Source organism: Neoarius graeffei, chromosome 4, assembly GCF_027579695.1.
Source record: "Neoarius graeffei isolate fNeoGra1 chromosome 4, fNeoGra1.pri, whole genome shotgun sequence".
Taxonomy (NCBI): Eukaryota; Metazoa; Chordata; class Actinopteri; order Siluriformes; family Ariidae; genus Neoarius; species Neoarius graeffei.
The window spans coordinates 17,150,421-17,172,506 of record NC_083572.1 but is presented as its reverse complement, the minus strand read 5'-3'; the positions used below and the strand labels follow the sequence as shown (position 1 = coordinate 17,172,506).

The window sequence follows — 22,086 nt, the reverse complement described above, 5'->3', positions numbered from 1 at the left end:
GAGATAAGACATCTATCAAATGTAATATATTTCTGTAGTTATTAAAATTGTTACTAATTACTGGCCACTGACGAGGACAAACGCTTTGTTCCTCGACATAATGTGCATTGCACGTAAACACTCTTGCCTTTTATTTCAAGTAATGAAAAGTCCTGGCTGTATTTCCAGTGTGAAAGCGCAGTGCTGGGCTGACCGCTCGCCATCACTGGGTCTTCCGATTGAAAGAGCGCGCAGTAGTGCAGTAGGCGTGGCCTACCTACGTATGTTGTCCAAATCTACTCTGATTGGCTTACTGTGCCGTTGTCTCGTGTCTCCCCGCCCCACACGGAAGCAGAGTAAAGCAAGGCTGAGCGAGCAGCGTGCCAGATGAGAACAGCTTTAATAAAGTAACGCATAGTATTTTATTGTAAGTAACGGGAACGGCGTTATAACGATGTAAAAAGTAATTAGTTAGATTACTCGTTACTAAAAAAAAGTAACGCCGTTTATTTCTAACGCCGTTATTCCCATCACTGTCTACTACATGGATAAAAGAACACACTGCCCCCAGTGGCGTGGTTCCTGCGCTATTAGAACTAGTGCTAGACACACAACGGCTCTTGTGCTACTTGTTCAGCATCTTGATAACAAACGACGCTGGTTGAATAAATAACGTTAGCGCGGAAAAAAAAATCCAGACATATGGTTTTTTTTTTTCATTTACCGTAGGCTACCCGGATAAAATTTAATACCTCCCATGTGAAATTTAATACCATAGCTCAAAAAATAGCGAAATATAATGCTTTTTAAGACCTTAAAAAACACATATTAAAAATAAGACTTTTTAAGGATCCGCGGAGACCCTGGATTCAGACACAGACTTTGACTTGACCACTGTCACATTTACCTTTTTGTTGTTCTTAACTACTCCTGCACTGCTTTTGACCTTTTACTTGGGACCATTGCCCTCCCAAAAACGTCAAATTTCTCCTAAGCTAAAGTGAATTTTCTTGGAATATCCCCCTTGTATTTTACTCCATCCATTCTCCCTTCAGTTTGGATAAGAAGCCCAGGTTCTAAGGATGAAAAGTATCCCCAGATACCGCATGCTGCCACCACCATTCTTCACTGTAGCGATGGTGTTGAGGTACGGCCTGCATCATGTTTACACCACACACAGCACTTTGCAACTGGCCCAAATACAGCATCTTCACCTTGGTCTCATCACACACAAAAAATACATCTTCCTTGAGTCACTCTTGTGATTTCATACGGCTCTTCCTGAGTAACCTGTGGTTGGTAGAAGAGAGCAACTGGACTTGCTTGAAGATTCTTGAAAACATTTCGCCTCTCATCCGAAAGGCTTCCTCAGTTCTGTCTAACTAGGGAGTATCCAGTATTTATCCTCTCATGGATCATCATAGAATCCGAATGCTGATGGCTGCATTGTAGGTGGCTGATAAAAGATGTCTTAGACACCCACCTCTGTTAAGCGACGGCCGCTCCAGGCTGACAAAAACGAACGGACCTCTCCGGCCAAGATGTCTGCCAGTCCTGAGGAACGGTTTCCTCCTAGCCACCCCAACCTCCCATATGGTCTTGACTTACACAGAGCTCTGAAATGGTTCTCTGGTGCGCCTTTCTTCCGATCTCAGCCCTTATATGCTGCAACTCCTTCTGAGTGACTGTTGGCTTCAGTTATCATTCTATCTTCTTTTTGTGAAGTTTTGAAAGACTACCTCGTCAAGGGAACCTGCAACTACACACGTCAACTGTAGCCTCAGTCTAGTTCTTAGATGACAGAGTAGCACCTGATGTGGTTTTCTGCTGTTGTAGCTGACCTACCCCAAGGCTCAACATGTGTCGAGATGCTTTTCATTTCACTACAGTTGTAAATAGTGGTCATCATGGCCTACCGGTCACCTCAAACCAGTTTGGCCCTTCTCTTCGGACCTCTCCACACAGAAATTCTGCTCACTGAATGTTTTTCATATCATACTGTGTAAACTCTAGACCTCTTCCCCCCCCCCCCAAAAAAAGTCTGACAATCAGCAGTTTCTGAAATACTCATCATTTAAGCAAATTCATTTCATGGTTTATTTCTGTGGAAGTGATTTTGAAAAATATTCTTATACGCAATGACCAAACACCTGAAATCTGATCAGGGCAGTCAGACCTAAACGAATTTGCAGAAACGTGGTTTGAAACGGACTTGTAAAAACCGGATCTTGTGATTTTCAGCTGTTCAGACTTGCTACATTTGATTGGATTCCCATCAGGTATGTACATAAATTGGATTTAGACTGACAGTCTGAACATAGCTATAGACTTGTGTCTTGGATACAAGTTGAACTTAAAAGTAATGATTCAATTCAATTCAATTCAATTCGGCCTGGCTTATCAATCACATGACAATCAGATTTAGATAAAGTTTCTCACACTATGCTACAAATAGAGCTGCTCTCCTTGTTCCCATAACCATATATAATCTATAAAAATAAAATATACATACCAGGCTGGTCATGATTTAGGGGTTGTTTTACAATCAGGGTACAAAGTTTGTGTCACAGGGGTCCAAAATTCAAATTGATTCAAACTGGTTCTTGTAGCAGTTTTTAAGTGAAGGACAAGTTAAAGAACAGATTTCAGGTCATTTTTTGACATGCGTGTATGGTAGTTTTGTGTAATCTGCTATAAGATGGGAGAAACAAATGAAGTGATTCTCGGAGAGGACTTTTTTTTTGACAATTCAGAATCCACTACTTCCATAGTGCTTTTAAATATAAGGCTGGAAGCTTTGTGTTAGATGTCTCTAATATTTATGTCCCAATATCTTGACCACATTTTAGGATGAAAATAATCATTTTAGATATGTTATTTTATATTGAAAAATTAGCTGTCTCGGAGAGGACTTTTTTTTTTTTTTTTGACACTTACATACTAATTTGATCAAAATAGTCTGAAAACTTACTGGCATTCAACAATAAAACTTAACTATGTTTCCAATGATATGGAACCAAATATTTGTTTTATGGTATAAAGAATGATTTAAGTGCATCCCTTTTGGAGCTACCTGTGGTCACAAAAGCACTTTTTCTAAATGACACGAGTAATTTTGCTAAATGACATATTGCCATACATTCACCAAAAATAACGTTATCACCAATTTTTTTTGCATGGTAAATAGAGCTATCACAGGGCTACAATAAACAACCAAGTTTATTTAGTCAAGCCTTTTGATATTGAAGATAATAAGTGTTAAATGTGATTTTTAGCTTGCGTACCCTGATTGTAAAACAACCCTTAGGGACTTGTGACACATGAATGAGTCAACCTGGACTTCAAAATGGTGTCTTAACATTGAGCTAATCTTGAAAGTAAACGAAGGCGCATCAGCCAATAAAAGAGTAACACGAGTCTTTTGCGTTTCTTCCTTCTTTATTATGAGGGTCCATGCATGGCCCTCGAATCAAACATTGTAAACATATCACTGTGAACAATCACTAAATCAATAAAAGATATACACATTACCTAGTAAAAATAAATTACTGAGGAATGTAACAAAAAAGACAAAGAAAACAAAAAAGTCGTCAAGGATGGTGCAGCTGTCTCTCAGCCACACCAAGATCACTTGGACTCGAGATTGGTCGGGTGCACTAATAAGCAAGCCTCCAACCTCACTGTAAGCAAAATAAACTGTATAAAGGATAACAGTAATAATATTAAATCTTAAACAAGACTAACAGTTACTTCAGTATCTAGGTGTGTGTGTGTAGGCTGATTCTAAGCTACTGGGGGAAATTAGGTGGCATAGGGTAGGGCACCATAGGCTGTGGAGGCTGTTGGGGGGGTTGAGGGGGGTTAAAGGGGAACGGAGGGTGGTTCATTCCATTCTGGGCTGGCGCCTGGTTCCCCTGGAATGGCTGGTTCTGGAAGTTCTGGTTTCCGAAAGCATTTGGGTTTCCCCCACTGTTGTAGCTGTTGCTACTGTAGTTACTGTTACTACCATTACTTTTGTTGTAGCTGCCGCCTCCGCCGTAACTGCCGTTCTGTGCTTTGTGGCTGCTACCGTATCCCCTGTCACCATCTCTATCCCTATAGCTACCAAAATCTCTCCTACCCCCACCGGAATAGCGGTCCCGACGGTCGTCCTTGTAGCTTCCCCGACCGCCCCGGGAACGACCTGCAGAAGAAGTGGCACGGTCTGTTAAACTACAAACAGGTTAAACAACAAGCAACTGCAAAATCCTTGTCCTGCTCTCTCCACCAGCTGTGTAAATGCCAACTAACCAAACACGTTACTGCAGCGGATCCAAAGAAACTCGATTATATTGAAAATGCTTTTACAACAGTGCTGATGAATTCTCAAATCTGATTTTGTTCGAAGGTGGCGATTAATTTTCACGAACAACAATTCCGACAATAGTGCTGGCTCGACTTCCAACAGGGATGAGAATGAAAAATATTTAAAAAGTCTGAAAAAACTAGGGCGGGGCTCATGATTTTTGGCTATTTTTTTTTTTTACCCCAAAACCATTAATTTTATCAGCAAGAAGTTGCAATGTATTTGGAAATAAATTCCCCTTCTTGGTGGACTACCAGGTGAAAATGATTAATATGGTACAAGAGACTTGTTTTTAATCAATTCACATTTGATGATTTCAAAAAAATCAATGCACCTTTTAATATAAACGAGCTCTACAGTATTATATTTCTGCATTTTAGCTATTCATGTCTTTGAATACTCTAATCCTTTACAATGAAGTGCAAACCAGAAAAAAAAGTTCGATCATATAATTCTCTTAAGCTTTCTTCTGATGTTATCATGGTAGCAGGAGGGTCTTGCGTATTAAGCAGGCAACATTCAACATCACTCATCACTTCCCTTTCAACTGTTGTGTACACTAACTAGGTTTTATCTGGACAGGATGTTGTGTAACGTGCATATACCATACGGTCAATTTGAAGATCGAGATGGTGATTTTGAATTAAAGAACAGGCATGTACAATGGGCATTACAAATTGGAATTTTTTTTTTTTTAAATCAAAAACTATAAGTTCATCTCGGCCTAAAAAAATGTGGGCAGACGCTCCCGCGCGGCACATCCCAGCAATTCCCCCCCCATGAAATGAGCAATAAGTAGGAGAGTTATACACGGTATCATACCTAACATTTTTATCAGAAATATAGATATGATACTATGATTCTCCCCAACATGCTACATTAGACAAGCTAACCCCATTTATAAAAAGATACACACATATATGACGTGTATTTGATATATATTCATACACTTACTTTACGGAAATCTTCAATAAGTTTGGTCTTTTCATGACAGCCTGTTGTTGACCTAAATATAATGCATATGAAATGACACTCCTCACCTCAACATGTCCTTTACAATCATTTAAGCCACCATGGGCAATGCTGAAATCACTGCTGCAAACAGTACATCGCGTGAAACTGTCATTATTTTCTACCCTTATTAGACAGGGAGATTCTTTTGTGTAATCTGAGCTGAAGTGGGTTTTGTACTTTCTTTTTTTGGGGCGCGCTCTCTCTCTCTCTCTCTCTGCTATGCCAGTCGGTCCTCGAGAAAAGGGATAAAAGCCCGCCCACACTGAAAGCTGATTGGCTTATTTTGCTGAGTAACCCAATCAGGATGCTCTTTGTCTGGCATGCGCTACATGAACAGGCACACAGGCAGTGTTGCCACATTGGGTGGTTTTAAGTGCATTTTGGAGGGTTTTGAATGTATTTTGGGCTGGAAAATGCCAGCAATATCTGGCAACACTGCACAGTCTCCCTCGCGCACGCACATTCTAAGATGCGTGATGCAGACCTTAATGTTGCGCGCGCACGCTCTTGCTCGCTTCTATCAACATGCAGGAGACTCCCGGAAGTTCTGGGAGACTTGGGATGTCTGCGTTATAAGGTGACCACAGATCGTTAATCATACCCCCCCCCCGAAAACTTCTCAACGGATTTACATCGATCTCAAAAACGATCATTTTGGTCTGAAAAAGTCGGAAATCCGCCGATCGGCGGAAAATTCTCATCCCTGCTTCCAAGCACAGATTTACATTATTGCACTCGTTCTGTTACAGTATGTTATGGTTTCTATAGTAACAAAATCACATGGACTTGTATTGCAGACAAGCTACATGATCTAAGCATCATAAATGGATTCAAAACATGTTATTTAGCAAAAGAAGGAAAAAACAAACAAACACGTAATTGTTTATATGGTCAAATTTTCTTAAAGGAGACACATTTAAAAATTCATGGAAGGAGTCTCCAGTCCCAGTACCTTTTAATCATCAGTACATTTTCCACTGTGGGACAGAATTACATGAAAAGCTGCATTTTATTATTATTTTTTTAATTAAAATTTAACTATAACCCTTTTTTTTTTTCGTTTTAAGCTACATGCTGTTCATTAACAAATTATTGCTGCTGTATAAGAGGAATAAACCACCACAGGGTGCACCGTAAGGCCATTATTAAAAAACGCTCTGTTTCCGGTCCACCAGCCGGGTGAGTGCCGTTTGTGCGGTTGAATTTATTATTTTTTTTTAAACGCTGTTTTTTTGACATTTTTTTCGGGTTCGTAAATCTAAAATCGAACTTGACATTTACGCATTCCGCGCAGAATATAGAATCGAATCAGCTCTGCGCATGCGCCGTGCGGCACAAAAAAATGGCAGCCACCATGAAGGAGGGAGATCCGGAGTTTTCAAACGTTTACTTAAGTGTGAAATCGCAAAATGGTATTCTAGCGAACAACAAAATAGTAAAGATTCAGAAAAACAAATCATTCAGTGATGATTTTAATAGTGTAATTTCATCCGAACTAGGCCTAACGCTCGATTTAGGACTACAAAAAGTCCGTGTGTCGGACCATCACAAACCGTTACTGGAAAATTCGTTTGATCTTGATCCATCCGAGACGGTACAAACAGCTTTTGAGTTTTGTTATGCGAAATTCATTACCTACTTTGTTAATGACCCTGTAGGAGAACCTAATAGATCTATTCAAAATGAGAACGGAACTGAAAAAAAAAAAAAAAAAAAAAAAGCATGCGTTTACGGAACTAATGCAGGTTGGCTGGACAGAATTAAAAACTGTGTCTGTAGCAAATAAAAACAACGAATTACACAACGAAATTATAAAAGACATCCAGAGAGAAGGACCTTGTCTATCTAGACATACTGGCCAAACTGAAGGAACAAATGTAGTAATGAACATTACAAACTGCTTGTGGTATTTAGACGGCCGCCAGGACATAATCAAAGAGGCAGTGAAATGCCGAGGACTGTCTGTGGTGACGCCTGTTCCTGCACGGTAGGTTTTATAATAATATTAAAAGTTTTTGTACAAATTTCAGTTGATTAAACTGTCATATTTTATTAAATGTGTCTGCTTTTGTAATAAAGTACTGAAAGAAAAAAGCATTGTGTTTTCTTATCCATCCATATCCTCCCTCCCTACTGAAAATTTTTTTTGCTCACCCGGTGGACAGGAAACGGATTTTTTTTTTTTTTTTAAGGATGGCCTAAATGGAAGATATCAAGCTGCATCACACCATCCCATTGTTGATCATTTTCCTATAACAGTACACCCGGTCATGTTTTATTCCTTACTCAAGAAACTCAGCAAAATTGTGATTTCAGTATTATAATCATAATATTACAAACTAAGCAAAAGTGATGACTTTAGTGTTTTTACCTCCTCGGTCCTCTGCCATCTGGAGCAGTTTGGGGTTGATGGCTTGGTTGGCCTCGCGCAGGACCGAGATCAGGTCGCTGGCCTGTTTCATGTTGTTGGGAGTAAAGAAGGTGTAGGCCGTGCCCGTTTTCTGACTGCGGGCCGTGCGGCCGATTCGGTGGATATAATCCTCAGAGGAGTTAGGGTAGTCATAATTGATGACAAATTTCACATCCTCCACATCTGTAAAACGTTGCAGTGTGGCAAAAAAAGGGAATGTGGCAACAATTTTTGCACACCACAGCCGCCACACGGAAGAAAACACAAGTTAGCAAAAGATAGCAAAGAAATTAAGAAATTACTGGATACTTAGCCCGGCTGGAAAAAACAGGAAAGCGTTAAGGCACAAATCCTAGGACCAAAAATAATAATAATAATAAAATAAACCATAACTCTCTCAGTGGGAACACTACCATGGGAAGAGAGAAAGGATGCACACTCCATTTACTTTAATCCCAAAACTAAAAAAAAAAAAAACCAAAAAACAAAAAAAAAAAACAGAACACAGACCTAAAATCACCATCCACCTCCCTCCCTCCCTCTTTTTAATCTATCAAACCATGAGAATAAATGTCTTACCATAAAGGAGTATGCATTCACTAGTCCTTTCCCAATGCAGCCAACTCCCCACAAATTGTCAAGTGACATCCAGGTGCTTCTAACGCAGTAGGGCCACTATGCACACTCTTGCCTCCTCGTGTGCCGACACACACGGGACCGTTCGGCTTGGCTTTTTCGCTTTCTAGGTCCATTTTTAAAGTTATTACCCCCCTTTCAGCATACTCATAAGAAGCTCGCTAATAAAGGCCACACTGCCGTCTTGCCCAGACCAAACAGACCATGGTTAACGTGAGGGGACCCAAAAGAGCCAAAAACAAGGGGGGAAAAACAGCGTTGCTTAGTTGCTTCCTCCCCCCCACTCTGTTTGAGGTTATTAATGAGCGACCGCAAAATCCCTCATCACAGTCTCGTCTAGGCAAGATGCTCCCAGAAGCCAGTGTTCACTTGAGAAAATGTCTCTCGTTGGCAGGTCTCGACATGACTTTTTGAAAAGAATGAAAAATGCAGGCGAGGGAGGAACTTCAATCGTGGAATTGGATAGTCATCGCTGTCGATTTACTCTTTTTGAGGTTTTTTTTTTTTTTTTAAAGATTCTGCTCCACTGTCTACAGGTGTCCCAGAGCCCCTTTAAACATGTGCCAGTCTCACCAATTGAGAAACAGGAAGAAACTGCTCTCTCCATTCCATGAACACCAGCGCTTCGAGTCAGGAAACACAGTGATTAAACCCAATTATGGCTTGTAAACTTCCATGCATCGAGAAGGATCTTTCCAAATCTCAAACAAGTGCCTACTTGCCATACAACGCTCTGAAACACTGCATGCAAGGCATTAACAAACAGCATCAAGCTTTAATTCACTGGTAGTTTGAGACAGAAAGATGGCTAGATTAACCTTTAACAAAACGTGTATTTAATAAAGATAATCCATGGACAGAGAACAGGTGTGTATTATTAAAACTAGGTTATCATAGCCAAGGCTTAGCCACACTGCCTTATTGAAGGTTACTGGCACACAGAGCTGAGCTCGGACATGTTTTTGCTTTTAGTAAATTTCACCTCTCTAAGCGACTGGGTGGCCACCAGTCGCTCACTTCCACTTCTTCTCCCTCTGCCGGCCTTGGGAGTTGTCATGCCTAGGCCCTGCCACAAAGACTGCACCTTTAGGTGAGAAAAACTCAGAATGCATAGAGAAGTTAAAGAAAGCAAAAATCACTTTCTTTAAAAGTGAAACAATTTTTTTTTCCTTGGGGTTTTGTCGAAAGAAAAAAAAAAGAAAAAGAAAAAAAAAAAAAGAAGAAGAGAGACGACACAAAGAGAAGGCCATCTCGAGAAATACTGACCTAATCCACGCGATGCCACGTCTGTCGCAATGAGGATGCACGCTTTACCGTACTTGAACTCTGTTAAAGGGAAGAGGATGATTACTTGGGGAAGGCTGATAACCGTGTGCTGAGGGCTTAAAGTGATTCATACATCTTACCGTTCAGGACCCAGTCTCTCTCCTGCTGACTTTTATCACCATGAATTCCCATAGCAGGCCATCTGTAACACAAAATACTCTCACGTTAGGCTCAATGCCAATCAATCAATGTTTTATTTACCACTTTAGGTATTATTTCTTTCATCATAATTTACACCATGGGCGGCACGGTGGTGTAGTGGTTAGCGCTGTCGCCTCACAACAAGAAGGTCCGGGTTCGAGCCCCGTGGCCGGCGAGGGCCTTTCTGTGCGGAGTTTGCATGTTCTCCCCGTGTCCGCGTGGCTTTCCTCCGGGTGCTCCGGTTTCCCCCACAGTCCAAAGACATGCAGGTTAGGTTAACTGGTGACTCTAAATTGACCGTAGGTGTGAATGTGAATGGTTGTCTGTATCTATGTGTCAGCCCTGTGATGACCTGGCGACTTGTCCAGGGTGTACCCCGCCTCTCACCCGTAGTCAGCTGGGATAGGCTCCAGCTTGCCTGCGACCCTGTAGAAGGATAAAGCGGCTAGAGATAATGAGATGAGATGAGTTGAATTTACACCATTTCTAGATGGCTAAACATGCAATTCTGAATACTTGTTGAGGTCTGCAATATTCGATCATCAACGCGTATCGCTAATACGATTATTCAGTTGCAATTGCATAATATACATGATCATATTTAGGATTTATTTTCTCTAGAAATGCAGTAGAATCAGTGCAGATCTCAGCAAATCCTCTCCACCCAAATCTTATGGGCCGTTTCAAACAGGCTGACCCATCAACTAGTGTGAGTGAAGTAAAATCAACTGATCTCTTAAAGTAGAGATGAAAGTGGAGCAAAGAAAAAAAAATCCTGAACTTTTGAAAGTCGGCAACGTCCCCAGAAACAATTTTAATAACATAACACGCAAAACCCTGCATTCGAGTGCATTTTAGTACTTATTTTCACTAATTTTTTATTTTTCTTTCATGTACATTAATGATTAACATGTCAAAAATATCAAATTTAATTCCCCTAGTTAATGAGTAATTTTCAGGAGTGCGTTTAGAAAACGCGGTGATTTTCCTGCCTACACAGTTCATTACTTTGAAAAAATCAGACAGTTGAAGGTAAACTCAGCAAAATCCCAAAACAGTCCTGTTAAAAAGTAAAGGTCTGTTAGAGTTTCTAAAGCTTTCAGGTTTCAATGTTGGGGACACTGAGCCTCGTTTATCAATCTTTTAGTAGAGCTGTGCGTTTGCAGAAGCTAAAGTGAACTAAACATTTCCGATTCATATTTATGCGAGTTGAAGCCAATTGTTTACATTAGTTCGTATTGTCTGTAAATTTCAACACGCCAATGAATACCAAATTTCTCATGTAAATCAGGGGCGTAGCTAGGATTTTTCAGGGTGTGTGTGTGTGTCACACACTGACTGGCAGCCTGAGTCCATTATGTAACAAAAAATAATCAACACTGCTAGTTTTAGGTAGCTTAAGGGGTGTTCACACGGCAACTTTTACTCCGGTGTAGCACCGGGGCTGCCCCGGTAGAGCGTTCACACGGTACAAAGTTATACCGGTGTAGCCCCTGAAAGCTGCTTAAACCGGTGCAAATCTAACCCTGCTCGGGAGGTGGTTTAAGAAATTTACTCCGGAGTAAATGCTAGTTTGCGGGGCAGCACCGATATAAAATGGGCCGTCTGAACGCTACAGGGGTAGACTCGCTACGCGTGAGGAGAGTTGATTACATAAGGGTATTGCATAATTTGCATCCTGGTATTTTGCGCTTCCAAAATGGCGAATATCAACAACAACAGAACTGCGTGTCTTCCAGTGTTGCCAGATTTGGCAGTTTTAAGTGCATTTTGGCGGATTTGAACATATTTTGGGCTGGAAAACGTCAGCAATATCTGGCAACACTGGTGTCTTCATCCACGTTGTTTTCCCGGCGCTTGGTGATGCCATGACAACCGGGAAAAAGAAGTACATTTTCACGCATGCGCATATTTCATTTCCGCATTATTACTATCGGAAATGATAGTAATAATGATAGGAAATGATAGTAATAAAGTTTTTGCTACTATAACACGGTCGCAGAAACTGCCGTGTGACCGCAAGTGGGGCTGCACCGGTGCTAACACGCTTCTCTCTAGTAAGCAGGGTTGTGACGTGTGAACGCTGCGCAAAATTTACACCGGTGTAAGATATATCGCAACAAAATACATCGGTGCAGCATCGATGCAAATATGTGCCGTGTGAACACCCTATATGAAACCAGCTCTTCCATTATTGCTGTTTCTTCCACGTTTTCTTGATGTTGTGTTCTAGAAACGGCACTAAAACTTCGCTTCGAAACCACAAAATGCAACTTTGATGGGAAAAAATGTATAATAAATTGCTTACCTCTCTTCACGTCGAAAGGAGGAGGAAAGTTTTGCTTGTTTTGACACGGCCAATTATTAACACGAGGAAATACTTGTAATTCACAACTAAAAGACTGCAGCTACACTGGCAGCTTGAACATGCTTTCTAGTGCGATTGTGTTGCGCTTGCACAGAATGGTGTCAGTCCTGCGCGCTTTAGCTCGTGCACCTGAAGGCGTGCCTTGGGCGCGCGTGCCTAACGAGCTCCGGCACGCGCGCCGTTAACGAACACCTGTCTTTAATCAAAGAACTGTGTTTGGGCTATTTAAGGACTGTGCCCATGCAAGGACGATGCGAAGTATTACGCCGCGTCTAGGAACGCGAAAAATCCGAAAAATGTATCCATTTGGAAAACCAGAGATTTCAAGAGTTTTGTCAAATATCTGGATTTCCAGGTAAATCCGGAAGACTTTCATCTATATTAAAGGAGGTCGGCCTTCAAGAAGCAAGAACGCAGACGGGTAAGCTCCGACTCTCATTTGGATATAAAACAACAAAAACACCACGTTGTTTACCTGCATTTAGATTAATACATGTAACTTGTATTGTGTGTTTAAGTTACCGGTATAAGATTATTTAATTTGCTTCAGAAGGCGATTGTCTCAGTTCATCTGATTATTTAATTAGCCTTTTATCAGTGAAAATGCATGCATGTACATGTATGTTGCATAAGTTAGAACACCCATCCTGTTTTAATGAGTGTCAACCCACAATCAATGAAGTCAAATCAGTCTTAGTTGAGCAAGTCGGTGACGGTATTTCTTACTTTCACCATAAATTTTTATTTATATGACTTTGGTCTATAGCTGTCAAAGGCCTCGGCCTTAAAACCGGTTACCGCTGTGACGTCACACGCTCAGGGCTGGCTGGTCAGCAGGGCAGCTCGAACGCCAACTTGGCGGTTGATTTTAACTCTCAAAACTATATATTTTTATTCCCATTTATGCAGCATACAAGAGTCAAGGATGGAGATACTATCCACTCAGAAATTTATTTCAAAATAAAGGTTCTGCGTATCTGCTTTCAGGGTTAATTAACAGGCAAAGCTAACATGATTGCTGAATGAAATGAATGTGTGGTGGAGGGGGGATAAACATGACTGTTTGATTAAAAGCCAGAAGACTGAATGAAGACACGTCAGGTAAACATGCAACTTTTAATTAAAATAAATAAATAAATAAATAATAATAATTTGATCTGCTCTTACCCATCTCTCCTCATCCTCCGGGTCAGTTCATCACATCGTCTTTTGGTCTCTACAAAGATGATGGTCTTGTTCTCCTTCTCACTCATTATCTCCTCCAGCAAGCGGATTAGTCTGAATACAATAATAGTCAATGTTTAACTCACAAGAAAATACTCACTCATTCAAGTAAAAAGCAGCTGTTTCAGGATCTCAGAAGCACTTAAAAAAAAAAAATTACAACACCCACTTGTCATCCTTCTCTCCATCGTTACAGACGTCAACAATCTGCAGGATGTTGTGGTTGGCGCTAAGCTGCAGAGCTCCAACATTGATCTGAACGTACTCCTTCAGGAAATCTTCAGCCAGCTGACGCACCTCTTTGGGCCAAGTGGCACTCCACATCAGAGTCTGCCTGTCAGGCTATGGGTGAGAAAAAGATTCAATGTGATGTTTTCTGTACTATCGAGCAAAAATAATTCACACGAAACGGAGGGCTCATGCCACGTGCGCTTCACACTTACCCGGATCTGATCTACAATTTTGCGGATCTGTGGCTCGAAGCCCATGTCCAGCATGCGGTCAGCCTCGTCCAGCACCAGGTAGGTGCAACGTTGCAGGTTGGTCTTTCCTGCCTCCAGGAAGTCAATCAGACGACCAGGAGTGGCAATGCAGATCTCAACACCTAGAGGGAGCGCGACAATAAACACGTAAATAAACCAATGCTACCATGTGGCATTTATTTTTGCAGCTCAACTATATTATGTACAGCCATAATAATAATAATAATAAAACCTCACAGAATTAAAACTAGGTTATCAAAAACTTATGTAGCTGTTTCACCTCTCTCAAGGTCTCGAATCTGAGGTCCTTTGGGAGCTCCTCCGTAAATGCAGGTGGACTTTAGTCGAGAAGCTCGTCCATACTCTGCAGCGACCTGCTGCACCTGCTGAGCCAACTCACGGGTGGGGGCTAGCACCAGGCACTGAAAGAGGGGATCAGGGAACAAAGATTATGCACAGAACAACCCAAACCGCTACAACTAACTGCTGGGAGTCCAACTCCGATCCTGAAGAGCCATAGTCCAGCAGTTTGGTGGACTTAACCCACTAGTTAAATACTAAAGAAGTGTGTTGGGAGCAGGGCTGAACGATATGGACAAAATTTCATATCTCGATATTCATGCCAGATATCTGGATATCGATACGATATGACTACAGGTTCGGTGAAAACAGAGCATTTTTCAGAAAAATAAAAACCTCATAATACAAAAAAAAAAAGTGGGAAGTGCAGTTTTATTTTTAAGAACTCACTGCCAGTCATGAACATTAATAAATTACGAATAAATAAATTACAAATCAAACATTTTACTGCAGCTCGGATTCAACATTCATTTTACACTCATTATAGAGTTTCGGAATGGCCACTTGATTAAAATGTGTTCGCGAGACTGTGTACACAGGTGTAATTTATTTATGTCTGGTGGACGTCGACTCGTACGGTGTAACGCTACTGAACGCATCAGCAATCAAACTTTGCTTTGGCTTATTTTGGGATGACTGAGAAGTCCCCGGTGTTTCTCTCATTGTCATACACTCTTCGTGCAGCACGCGATGGTGGTGTTTCAGGTGGTGAAACATGTTTGTTGTGCTACCTTGCTTCGTCGCAATTTTTGCTAAGCACAACCTGCACAACACCTCACTCTGGTTAACATCGTCCTGTTTGAATCCAAAATACCTCCAAATAATGGAGGATGATTTGTGTTTTGGCACCAAGTCAGATTCTGCAGCGCCACCGGCTGCATTATCTTCCGCACTTATTTTCTTCCTTTCTTTTTAATTTCCCCGCTGTGTCTGTAGTGTGCGCGCGCGTCTGTCTCTGTCTCCCTCACTCCCGCCCTCCTACATTTGTCATTGGTTGGCTTCAGCTGTCAATCCACAGCAAGCATGAAATAAGGTTTGTGGTTGGCTGGCCTTAGCGGTGCATTCAAGGGCAATCGTAAAAATGATGTTTGTTGTGACTGCCAGAGCTGTACATGCAGGGCGAGCGCGGGGAGGGGAAATCTATATCATCTATATCGTTGCTTTTTCGATATTAATATCTTGAATGTTCATATCTAGATACGATAATGATACATCATTCAGTCCTAGTTGGGAGTCAGTCAGACTGCTCAGGATTAGAATTGGGTTCCTCTGGTCTACTCGATACATGGACACAATTTGGATGACTGGCAAGAAAGTAAGTACTGGGAACTTCCTCCCAAGTCTCCGATCTCTAGGCTTAAAATCATCATCTCACTCGCACTTAAATTAACCCTCTGGGGTCTGAGAGCATTTCCTGGCGCACTAATGATTTTGGTATGCTCTGATTTTGTCATCAATTTCAACAAATCTAAGCAGTATTTTCAAAAAAAGTCGTATGACTTTTTTTTGGATTCAGCAAAAGCTCATCTACAACAATATCTATCTAGTATGTATGTCATGATTGTACTTGGGTTTTAGAACCGTGTTGGAATGTGTGAAAAAAAAACACGAGCTTACCCGTTCTGGTCGCATGAAGCGATTCTGTTCAGTCTTAGGAATGTATCAAGCACAAAAACTTCTGCTCCATTGATCTGGACAATTAACTGGCCACCAAAAAAAATTTGTTCTATTGTTTTGGGATAAAGGGTTGGCAGTGGGAGGAGTATTCAATTAGAAGGGTTAAAAAAAAAAAAAAATTCCATTCCATTCAATGAGAAGAGTGAAAACCCTTCCCACTGCCAACTATTAATCCCATCAGATTAACTCTTAATCCCATCAAGTCACAATGGGTAAGGCAATGTTTTTTCACACATTCCAACACAGTTCTAAAACTGCTTTTTACAACAGCTTTCTCTCTCTCGTATTTGACTATTCAGTACGTCTTGAAATTAACTCTTGTACTATTTTACTTAGTTCAGAGCCACAACCAACTCTGTTACACAATTACTCTAATTTTGCTCCCACTCCAACTCCACATTTCACTCCCTAAACTCAAAATCGTGCAAAATTAACCATTTTTGAGAAAAATACTTTTAACTCTGGAAAAATTGCTCAGTCATTTTTCCTGTGTATGCACTACAGTGCACGCATATCAACCAATCTGCTCATCAGAAATATTTACACTTACTCGAGTTGATCTTTGGCTGGATAGACGAATCCAGTGTCATCAGTGTCGCAGTTCTCAAGATTGAATTGAATCACTGTCCTGAATCATGAATTGAGTTGCTGTCTGTATCATCCGAAGCGCATAAAATCCGACTGCCATCTCACAACAAGTTTTACCTCCAAATAGCTTGAACTATGTCCGACAGATTTTATCCTGTATACAGTGGGCGTTCCCACCCCGAAAGAAAAACCAATCGAAACCAGATGAATCAAAGTGATTACAGTGCCTTGAAAAAGTATTCATACCCCTTGAACTTTCACATTTTTCCACCTTACAACCACGAACTTAAAAGTTTTTTATTGAGATTTTATGTGATAGACCAACACAGAGTAGCACATAATTGTGAAGTGAAACGAAAATGGTAAATGGTCTTCAAAATTTTAAACAAATAAAAATCTGAAAAATGTGATGTGCATTAGTATTCAGCCCCCCTGCGTCAATACTTTGTAGAGCCACCTTTTGCTGCAATTACAGCTGCAAGTCTTTTGTGGTACGTCTCTACCAGCTTTGCACATCTAGACACTGAAATTTTTGCCCATTCTTCTTTGCAAAATAGCTCAAGCTCAGCCAGATTGAATGGAGAGCATCTGTGAACAGCAATTTTCAAGTCTTGCCACAGATGCTCAATGGGATTTAGGTCTGGACTTTGACTGGGCCATTCTAACACATGAATATTCTTTGATCTAAACCATTCCATTGTAGCTCTGGCTGTATGTTTAGGGTCATGGTCTTGCTGGAAGGTGAATCTCCTTCCCAGTCTCAAGTCTTTTGCAGCCTCCAACAAGTTTTCTTCCAGGATTGCCCTGTATTTAGCTCCATCCATCTTCCCATCAACTCTGACCAGCTTCCCTGTCCCTGCTGAAGAAAAGCATCCCCATAGCATGATGCTGCCACCACCATGTTTCACAGTGGGGATGGTGTGTGCAGGGTGGTGAGCAGTGTTAGTTTTCCGCTTTGCATTTAGGCCAAAAAGTGCAACTTTGGTCTCATCTGACCAAAGCACCTTCTTCCACATGTTTGCTGTGTCCCCTACATGGCTTCTTATGCCTGTCTTTCAACAATGGCTTTCTTCTTGCCACTCTTCCAAAAAGGCCAGATTTGTGGAGTGTACGACTTATGGTTGTCCTGGGCACAGATTCTCCCACCTGAGCTGTGGATTTCTGCAGCTCCTCCAGAGTGATCATGGGCCTCTTGGCTGCTTCTCTGGCCAGTGCTCTCCTTGCTCGCCCTGTCAGTTTAGGTGGACGGCCATGTCTTGGTAGGTTTGCAGTTGTGCCATACTTTTTCCATTTTTGAATGATGGATTGAACAGTGCTTCTTGAGATGTTCAGAGCTTGGGATATTTTTTTATAACCTAACCCTGCTTTTAAACTTCTCCAGAACTTTATCCCTGACCTGTCTGGTGAGTTCTTTGGTCTTCATGATGCTGTTTGTTCTTCAGTGTTCTCTAACAAACCACTGAGGCCTTCACAGAACAAGTGTATTTATGCTGAGAGTAAATTACACACAGTAGGACTCCATTAACTAATTTGATGACTTCTGAAAGCAATTGACTGCACTGGATTGTATTTAGAGGTATCAGAGTACAGGGGGCTGAATACTAATGCACACCACATTTTTCAGATTTTTATTTATTTAAAATTTTGAAGACCATTTATCATTTTACTTCACAATTATGTGCTACTCTGTTGGTCTATCACATAAAATCTCAATAAAAAACTTTTAAGTTTGTGGTTGTAAGGTGGAAAAACGTGAAAAAGTTCAAGGGGTATGAATACTTTTGCAAGGAACTGTATCATGCCGTTACCATATGAAGTCTTTTATGAACGTGTAAGTGGGCGCTCAGTGCTCCGACTCCAGTGTGACTGAGTAAGGTGACAAGTTTTGAGAGTCATCTAATTTAAAAACTATATTATTTGGCAGTGGGCACATGGGAAAGTATAAAAAGTGTCAATATGTTCATCATGCTTGTATGATAAAAAACTCAAAGATATTTATCTAAATACGTGACCTACTCATTCTAAACCTGTCGAGCTTTGCTGGTGAAGCTCTCGAACTCAAAGGGTTAAAAGGCGTCAGCCAATATGAATAAATGTAAGGGGGAAAACCTTCAGTATTACAAGTCCAGTTTCTTTGAATTACAAACTATACATTTTAAAATGACCTGGAATAACTAAACTGACATGACTATGGACTTTTAATTGAAACATGGAAAACTTACAATAGGACCATCTCCATGCTCCAGGAATGGCTGGTGGTTAATGTGCACAATGGCTGGTAGCAGGTACTGTAAAAGAAAAGAGGATTAAAAAAAACAAACCCTTCACTTCATGCATCTGTAATTATGACAAACTCAAGTTTTTAAGAGATGCTACAAGATAACACACACTAAACTCCATTTTTGTTTCAAGGACCAGAATGATGACATTTTACAGACACCACCACAAAAGTAATATAAACTAGGGTATTGATTGTCAAGTGGGACCTTAGGAATGTTATACCGTTGGATTAGAAGATGATCATTTGATCAAATGGTGCGTCTTCCCCCGCCCCAAACAAATCTCAATTCCAGATGTAATAACAGATTTGAAACTGATGTAATTTAACTCAAGTCTTGAGCTAAATTCAAGCTCTTCCAGAACCTGCCACAAACCCTCAAAGTTGCAGATGTGAATGTTTCAGATGACTTACTGCCAGGGTTTTTCCAGAGCCGGTTTGGGCAATGCCGACCATGTCTTTTCCACTTAGCGCGAGCGGCCAGCCTTGAGCTTGGATGGGAGTGGGCTCAACCCAAGTCTGCTTCTTGATTATGTCCATTACATAATCTGCAACACCATAAATATTCTATTAGCGATCTCACATCAACACTAATATCTAGGATTGCATTAATATCTTGGGCTTGGATACCAACTGCTTTATGACAAGCAGAAAAAAAACAGAAATTAGAAGGTAAATGGGGGGAAAAAAAAAAAAAAAAAACTGTACACTCACTTGGGAAGGTGGCTTCATGAAATTTAATAATAGGCTTTGGGCAGTCTCTGCCTTTGACCGTGACTTCTTTTGCCCTGCGGTACTGTTCTACCTCTTGCTGTTTTCCAAGAAACAAAAGATTTTGATCAGTGTCAAGGACTCACTCATTCAAACAAATCTGATACAGTGGGACGAACAGCCCAATCAATGATGTAAAGACTGACTAACCATTGATCTTCGGGTTACTTCAGGATGCTCCTTGTAGAAGTTTTTCTCAAATTTTGGAAGTTGGTCAAGGTTCCAGTGTCGTTTGCGCAGTCTGTCGCCTGGATTGCCAAATTTTCCAGATGGAGGAGGGCCATTGCGGCCTCCACCGAATCGAGGAGCACTGCTGCCATAACTGTCAAAAAAAAAAAATCCCACAAACATTAGCGTTGTCTGTTCCAGCATCACAGTTACTCACAGTGTACGACTGGACAGGTTACCTCAACAGACAGAGACTTTCAAAATACCTATTTCTGTCTATTACCATCTTCCCTGATCAAGTTCCTTGTTCCGGTGATCCTAATCAATTTTGTATCTGCTACAACAACTTCCAAATCCTTCCCTCTAGATTCGCCGAAATCATACTACAGCATCCTCAGATTTTCCGAGCAGGGGACGCGGACTGCACCAAACCCCCTTTGGCTGTTGTACTACTGTAAACACATTACATCGCTCCCTCTGCTATCACTCCTTCCAAACGTTATCATACACGACAATACCAAGCACACAGAATAACATGGCATTACTGACCAAAACGCAGACAGATTGTTGGCTTTTTGCATGCTCATAGCACACAGACGCACTTGTTAGATTTCTTTTTTGACCCAGTGTACTGCCTTTCCACACAGCCACTCTCTTTCAGCTTACAACATGATAAATCCTGAATACTGGATGAGCTCTTGTAGAAAAATCTTTGTCGTCAGTGAAGTGGTACTTTTAGACAAGGTTATCACCTTGTTTAAACTGCAAACCATCGAAAAGTTGTAGGTTTTTCCTCCAAGGACTACTTATGCATAATACACCAGTACGTTTACATTCATTCAGAGTATTATTCCGAATATGACAACATTAGCAATTTTATACAGGTTATGCAGATTCAATTCAAACACTCCAAATTTAGCATTTTCCGATTAAGACGTGGGATACGCTGATATTTGGTTTTAGGGGCATTTTTTGGACGTGTATAGAGTGCATTAGTAATATGCATCTCAAACGGGGTTTTTAATAACAAAAAAAAAAAGTTTGCAACACACAGCTTCTTTAGAACCTGTGTATTGTACACAAATCAAACCAACTACACGATCGTTTGAAAGTCTGGGGTCGAGATGTGGCTGCATGGAAACGGGAATATTAGTGGAACGTTCGTTTTCATTACCCATATAAAACAGCTTTGTAGGAATACTGTCTTTATCGAAATACAGGCAAAAATCCGGAATATTTTCTGCATGTAGCCAGATTGGATTGCATCAAGTTCCATAAATCAGTCAGGTAAACCGGTGTCACGGTCTGAATTTACCACCGGTCTGAATTTACCAGGTAAATTTAAACTGTAGCAGCCACGGTCTGAATTTACCACAGTATAAATTTACCAACTTGGTATAATTTGGCCTAGTCTGAATTTAGCAGCCTAATATGAGGTTTATGTTCATACTTGAATTATTTACACTTTATCTTGATGAATTTGTAAGACTCCTCATGATTATAATAATTTAGTTATTCTCTCAAAATTTACCAACTTGGTATAATTAGACTGCTGTCATTGGGCCTAGTCAGAGTTTACCAGCCCAATATGATAGGAGATTTACGTTCATACTTGATCCACAAATACATTTTCACTTTATCTTGATGAATAAATGAATGACCCGTGTTTTAGTTCCAGTTTATGCACTAAGTAGGCTGATCAGGACCAGCCAGCAGCCAGAAATGATGAACGTTATCTTCATGAATATTGATTTGTTTAAGTATATATGAAAGAACGAAGTCAGAATGTAAAGTGTTTTGAACAACTTTATTAACTTCCTTTACTAATAAAATATTAATACTAATAAAATAATAGTAATAATACTAGTTATTATACTAATAATATTAGTATATTATAACATAGTATACTAATATTATTATTAGTATTAATAATACTAAAAAAAATAGTAATAATACTAATAAAATTCAATCCAAACCATTCTTGTCCTACTGATAATCAAATCTCACAATTAGCGTTCTATTAGTCCATAAATGTGTTGAAATGCTCGGTACAAAATCGCAGCAAGAAATGGTAAATTTAGACTTCCCGGAAGTTGGCCAAGGGAGGAAAAAATAAATAAATAAATAAAAAAATCGGTCTGCGCATGGTAAATTTATACCAGTGCACGATCAAACTGTGAAACTGGTTGTCGTGATGTGTGACATTTGGGGTAATGTTCTATGGGAATTTACTGATGTGTTCAGACATAATTGTTAGATTTGAATTAAATCAGGTTGTGTTCACATGATGCTAGATTTTTTTTTTTTTTTTGCACATAC

At 40.4% G+C, this 22,086-nt stretch overlaps 1 protein-coding gene across 1 annotated transcript in view; it reads right to left on the bottom strand.

Moving 5' to 3' along the window:
- Positions 1–3,398: 3,398 nt before the first annotated feature.
- The window catches only part of LOC132884900 (probable ATP-dependent RNA helicase DDX5), a 20,009-nt gene continuing 1,321 nt past the window's right edge, over positions 3,399–22,086 (bottom strand). The window contains exons 2-13 of the mRNA XM_060918946.1: positions 19,750–19,921; positions 19,543–19,639; positions 19,243–19,376; positions 18,773–18,838; positions 14,206–14,347; positions 13,887–14,047; positions 13,613–13,785; positions 13,387–13,497; positions 9,791–9,852; positions 9,651–9,710; positions 7,710–7,931; positions 3,399–4,162 (exon numbers count right to left, since the gene is read on the bottom strand). Coding sequence (XP_060774929.1) covers positions 3,768–4,162; positions 7,710–7,931; positions 9,651–9,710; positions 9,791–9,852; positions 13,387–13,497; positions 13,613–13,785; positions 13,887–14,047; positions 14,206–14,347; positions 18,773–18,838; positions 19,243–19,376; positions 19,543–19,639; positions 19,750–19,921 — 1,795 coding nt within the window. The 3' untranslated portion in view covers positions 3,399–3,767. The remainder of the gene's footprint in view (positions 4,163–7,709; positions 7,932–9,650; positions 9,711–9,790; positions 9,853–13,386; positions 13,498–13,612; positions 13,786–13,886; positions 14,048–14,205; positions 14,348–18,772; positions 18,839–19,242; positions 19,377–19,542; positions 19,640–19,749; positions 19,922–22,086) is intronic.